The 6,090-nt window shown below is 33.8% G+C and overlaps 1 protein-coding gene across 1 annotated transcript; it reads left to right on the forward strand.

The window, feature by feature from the left end:
* The first annotated feature begins 1,815 nt into the window (after positions 1-1,815).
* Positions 1,816-6,090, forward strand: LOC124828843 (adenosine kinase 2-like). Its single transcript, XM_047302231.2, has 12 exons — positions 1,816-1,992; positions 2,224-2,277; positions 3,770-3,816; positions 3,944-3,975; positions 4,053-4,154; positions 4,232-4,299; positions 4,457-4,533; positions 4,621-4,718; positions 4,795-4,865; positions 4,947-5,013; positions 5,103-5,286; positions 5,661-6,090. The coding sequence occupies exons 1-12, from the start codon at positions 1,910-1,912 to the stop codon at positions 5,801-5,803; spliced, it is 1,026 nt and encodes a 341-aa protein (XP_047158187.1). The 5' UTR covers positions 1,816-1,909; the 3' UTR covers positions 5,804-6,090.

Here is a 6,090-nt window from a genome sequence, read left to right on the forward strand (position 1 = left end):
AATTATTGCTTATCTAATTTTTAGAAAGATAAAATTGTCGACAGGAAAAATGATGTAAGCACCGGATGAAACACTCCAATTTTTTTTTAATCAAAAAAGTAGAAGAGAGGACCCAAGTCCAAATATGAGAAATCCATAATGGTATAATTGATTTTATTATTAGTAGATTTTGTGAATGATATATATATATATTATTACTTTTTTCTTCACCTTCAACTTCCAAAGGAATTCCATGTTTGTGGTAGGTGCTAGTCATAGCTGAAGTAGGTGGTATGTGATGTCTTATTAACTGCCATTGTAATTTTAAATCATTTTCATTTTGAATTTTGTTTAAAAGAAAAATGCAAATGCTTTTCGGGTAGCAATAGCAATTGAAATTTAAAAATAAAATAGTGACCGACGAGTTGAAAATTAGGGTATTGTGTGTGGTGCGCCATACACTTCCACTCTGGGCCCAACCTGGTTGGTAGAATTAGAACAAGAATTGGTGAGGGTTGCAGATCTAAACATCAAAACAAAATAACAATAATAAAAGTTCTATATTAAAATAATATTTTTAGTCATTAAAAATTAATACATTGCATGAAAATTGATGTTCTTACATTTTACTTTTAAATTAGGAAATCATAATCATGTACAGCCTGATATTAAAGTATAGTATCTACTGGTATAATATCTGATTTGAATATTTTATTATACTTATACAGAACATAAAAATCGAACTCAATAAATTTTCTATATTAATTTTGTCAAACAGTCCCAATACTTTAATTCACTCGATACTGACAGGATAGGAAAACATCCATTGCTCCTTCTACCACCACACCTTTCTTCTTTCACCTCTTCTTTACTATTTTGCCTCTCAGTAAAATTTTATTTTTAGGGTTATTATTTTTTAATTTTATCCATTCAAGTACACGAGTAAAATACTTTTATTTTATTTTAACATTATATTTTTTCCTCTCTTTCTTTCGTTGTGAGATACTAAGAGTTGGAAAGGTTGGTGGTAATAGAAAGAATTATCAAGCAGTCTCCCTTTCGTGGTGCAGTGTCGCTCTCGTGGTGCAGTGCGTGGAGTGGTGCAGTGCAATGCGTGTCGTGCTTCCTCGAATAAACCTCGAAATAAAACCCTAAAATAAAAAACGTAAACGGAGGTGACATCCTTTAACGGATGTCAACATCCTTCAACGGATGTCAACATCCGTTTAAGGAGAAACGGATGTCGACATCCATTTTACCTTAAACGGATGTTGACATCCGTTGAAGATGTCACCTCCGTTTAAAGGTTACGTTTTTTATTTTAGAGTTTGTTTTATTAGGGGACATTCGTTGAAGGATGTCACCTCTGTTGATGTATACTTCCTCACGCTGGTTGATGCTCTGGATGCTCCTTGATGTTCCTCACACCACAGCGGCGGAGCTCCTTCACACCCCGGCGGCAATGGAAGCTTTCAAACCAAAACAAAAGCTGGGAAGAAAAAATAATGGAAGTGCGGGAGATGGAGAGGTGAAACGAAAATGAGAAAAGGGGAAGAGAGTTTCGTGGGTGGATACTGAGAAAGTAAAATTGAGGTTTCAAATTATTTAAAATAGAGTAAAAATAAAAATCTTTTTAACTTAAGGATATAATTGTATTTAAAATAACGTAGAGAGATGGAAGAAGTATAGGGTGGTGATGGAGGGAACAACACCCAAACACCCATTATCGTGCGAATCCCACCAATCCCACAAAGCCCGGTTAGCCCAAAAAAAAAACCAAAAAACACAAAACAAAACAAAAAATGTGCGAAAGCGCCTATAAAAGAAAGCAACATGTTCACATTCGTGTAGATCTGCATCTCATTCGTTCACTCCCACTTTAACCACTCTTTGCATTTTTCATATCTTGGTTTTCTCCTCTCTCGCGTCTATGGAGTTTGACGGCGTTCTCCTCGGAATGTGTAACCCTCTCCTCGACATTTCTGCCGTCGTCGACGAGGATTTCTTGCAACGGTTTGTTCCTCACATTTCCCTATCTTTAAATCACTATTACTATTAATGAATAAGAATATTTGTAGTTATTCATTATTAATTATGATGTGTTGCGGAATATTGCTACTCTGAGCTTAGAACTCAGAAGAACACTGTTGGAGAGGTTTATTGTGTGATTGATGTGTCAATCTGAAAGAAAATGAGATACGACGGATCAGATCTAACGCTGGTTGTTCTGTTTTTCTATAACAGATATGGTATCAAGTTGAACGATGCGATTCTCGCCGAGGATAAGCACAAGCCTATGTAAGATTTTTCTCTTTTTCTTTGATGTCTGTCTGCAGCTTCTTGTCCCGCGTAACCACTGGAATTTTTTATTCGTTTTGTGTATATCAACTGAGCTCTTGTTTGTTTCAATTTTGTTGGTTGAATGAGTGAAATGTTTGTCAAAAAAATATTTAAAAGCTCTTGCAATTGTTAAATCCGTTTTTCGGTTAAAAAAACCATGCTTACAAAAATTAGAGTTAAGAGATTATGTGGAGTAAGAAAGTTGTTTTACTTGTAAATTCACGCTTGGTTTGAAGTGGACTGAGTTTGAGATTATTGCAATCAAGTTTATGGATTCATGCACTTCAGTTCTTTGCTTTTTAACTTTTCCTACTTTATCAGGTGTCGGTATGACCTCAATTATGGAAAATAATTTTTTTTTTCATAAATCTTTTCAGGAAGTTGTAAAATAAACAAGTACTTGTTACAATTGCTTTTCTCTTAACCATTGAAAAAGTGTTTCTTGAAAAAAAGAAAAACAAAAGATGTTGTACTGCAACATCTTAATTCTGATTCTCTTTATAAAGAGAGGCTTAATATAGAAATTAATTCTATGTAATATATTGAAAACATATAAGCATTAAATGCATTTTCATTTAACAGTTAAGGGAATTTATGGGAAGATTTAAAACTTTACTACCTTTCCCAACCAAGTGTGTTTGGTTAAACATTTCATCTAGATTATTAGTAGATGAAAATTTTATTAAATTATTTCATTTGTTTTTGCCAGTTTTTTTTTCCTAATACCTTTTAGCTTATTTCAATAAGCTACTCATATTAGTGTTTCAAAATAGTGTATCCAGATGCAATTGTATTTTTACCATTTTACATCTTAAAATAAAAATAGAAAACCCTAATATTCAAACCCGCTATTTGACTTTGATTTTTGGATTATGATTTTACCGTTACACTTTTTTGGATTGCTGATGCAATGTTATACTTGTTTACTATTGTTTTATACTACTATCAATGTTCATTGTCTGAAAACATGAGAGACAAAGGAATTTGTGTCGTTTGATTGGCGATTCTATTAACCTACTCTTATTCTGGTACTGAGTGTGGCATTTTCCTAATTTCATATACATTTTATTAATATGATGTGGTTCTAGTCCTTGGGATGTATAAAACCGGTATACCCACTTTTTATCCGTTGTGCTCTCTGCTGATGCTTTTTGCTAGAATGTTCTGAAAAATCACAAGTTTTACTTTTCTCTTTTACTAAATACTCAATGTACATATTTTTATAAATTTTTTAAATTAAGAATTTGATGTAATAACTAGTTATATATTCAGCCTCCAGATCTTGTATGAATTTTAGCTTTCTCTCCGGACTACATTTTTTTTTTCTGAGCTAGTATTTTATTGAAGGATATTTTCTTTCTAGGATAAGATTTATATATATATATATATATATATATATATATATATATATTTTTTTTTTTTTTTCCATTTCATCTGACAATCGTCACAGGTATGAGGAATTGGCTAGCAAAACTAATGTGGAGTACATTGCTGGAGGTAATATACTTGATCCAAATTATTGGGTTTCTAGTCACATATTCTAGCTTTACTAAAAGAGCAGGAAAGAAAATAGATGGAGGTGCACATTTCATATTGACTATTTTTATAATTTTCTCATTGGCAGGTGCTACTCAGAATTCAATCCGGGTTGCTCAGGTATGTACTTTCTTGTATGTAGTGAGCTGAGTCTGCTGTAGTTGTGTAACTAATAATTTGCTTTCACCTCATAACAGTGGATGCTTCAAGCACCTGGTGCCACAGGGTACATAGGTTGCATAGGAAAGGACAAATTTGGGGAGGAGATGAAGAAGAGATGTTCACTTGATGGTGTAAAGGTAAGTTTATCTTTTGATTTGTCTTACCGCTTAGAATTCCATTTCTGAAATTAACTTTTTATTCATTCAACAATCAGGTTCACTATTATGAAATCGACACTGCACCCACGGGAACTTGTGCTGTTTGTGTGGTTGGTGGTGAAAGGTCAGACGATCAAGCTTTCCTTGACTCTTTATTCTATTTATTATAGGAATCAATAATTATATTTTATGTTTTTTCTTAAATAGTGTACTTAGGTTAACATATATTTGATCCCGAAACAAGTATTTGAAGCCTTCTATTTGATTGCATCTAAATACAGGTCGCTCGTTGCAAACTTATCAGCTGCAAATTGCTATAAGTCGGAGCATTTGGTCAAACCAGAAAATTGGGCCTTAGGTACCTTGTTGATAGAGTGTCATTTTCTATCTCATACCTGAATAATCCAAATGACTGACATTTGTTATCGTGTATTTTTGTGAATAGTTGAAAAGGCAAAGTACTACTATATTTCTGGTTTTTTCCTCACCGTGTCTCCCGATTCCATTCAATTAGTTGCTGAACACGCAGCTGCAAATGGCAAGGTTAGATATGATTCGAACTTGGCATTCTCATCTTACTAGCAGTTTCTTGGAATAACTATTCCATTCCTGTATGTAGATCTTCATGATGAACCTTTCCGCTCCCTTTATCTGCGAGTTCTTCAAGGATGCACTGTTGAAAGTGCTACCGTAAGGAACATTCACTCTTTAATTTTAATATCGAAAAAATTTCATATCGATTTTATTAACGATGTACGTTCTTGGATTCAGATATATGGACTATGTTTTTGGAAATGAGACTGAAGCAAGAACATTTTCTAAAGTTCAAGGCTGGGAGGTAATCATTACTCAGCAGATCGGAAGGCTTGCAGTTTTTGTTTGAAGTTATAATTTGTTACGTATTTTGACTCTTTTCCTATTGACTAGACTGATAACGTCGAGGAAATAGCTTTAAGGATTTCCAAGTTGCCAAAGGCATCGGGAACACATAAAAGGATTACCGTTATCACACAAGGTGCAGATCCTGTCTGTGTTGCCGAGGATGGGAAAGTGAAATTGTACCCTGTGATACTATTACCTAAAGAGAAATTAGTTGACACAAATGGAGCAGGTACACAGTTCTATTCTTTTTTGTTTTTAGACTTTAAGCAAAGTTATAGTTGAGTTTAGGGGTAATTATTGTAAAATGCGTTCAAGTTATAGTTTCCTCGCTTTCTGCATTGTTTTTGTATTTCGTTCTTATTCTTCATTGTAAAGTGTTGTTTCTAAATAATTATTACAAATTATCTATTGTTTTACGATTCCAGAAATATAGCTATATTATGTTTTTTAGAAAGATTCAAGAAATACTAATCTCTCCTGCGAAGATACTGTGGTGGGAATATGGATATTGCAACAAACATGGAAAGAGCCAAAATGTTTATTCTAAAGGTTTGAGGAAACTTGTTAAATTGATAATATACTTCTGTTGTTTTGTTTTTGTAGGAGATGCGTTTGTAGGGGGATTTGTTTCACAATTGGTTAAGGAGAAGCCCATTGAAGAATGCGTGAGGGCTGGGTGTTATGCAGCCAATGTTGTCATCCAAAGGCCTGGCTGCACGTACCCAGCGAAGCCTGATTTTCATTGAGTGATTCCTCCTTTTCTGCCGCTACTATTATTTTTTTTATCATTGAGAAGGATTTTAATTGCCGCACTCTAACTGGTGTGGGTTTTTGAACCCCTGACAGGGAAAATAGCGTGAAAATGTTGCAGGAAGAGATGAAACGAGAATAAGTTTATGTATTTTAAGTTCGATCAAAGCATCAATGCTCATATTGCTGTTTATGATCGTTATTTTTCCTTTTTTTGGTTGCGTTTTATAATGTATTTGTATCCCTATCAGGTACCTGAGTCTTAATTATGTTGGTTGCATTA

This window comes from Vigna umbellata, chromosome 8 (assembly GCF_029865625.1).
Source record: "Vigna umbellata cultivar VRB3 chromosome 8, Vumbellata_1.0, whole genome shotgun sequence".
NCBI classification, from domain to species: Eukaryota; Viridiplantae; Streptophyta; class Magnoliopsida; order Fabales; family Fabaceae; genus Vigna; species Vigna umbellata.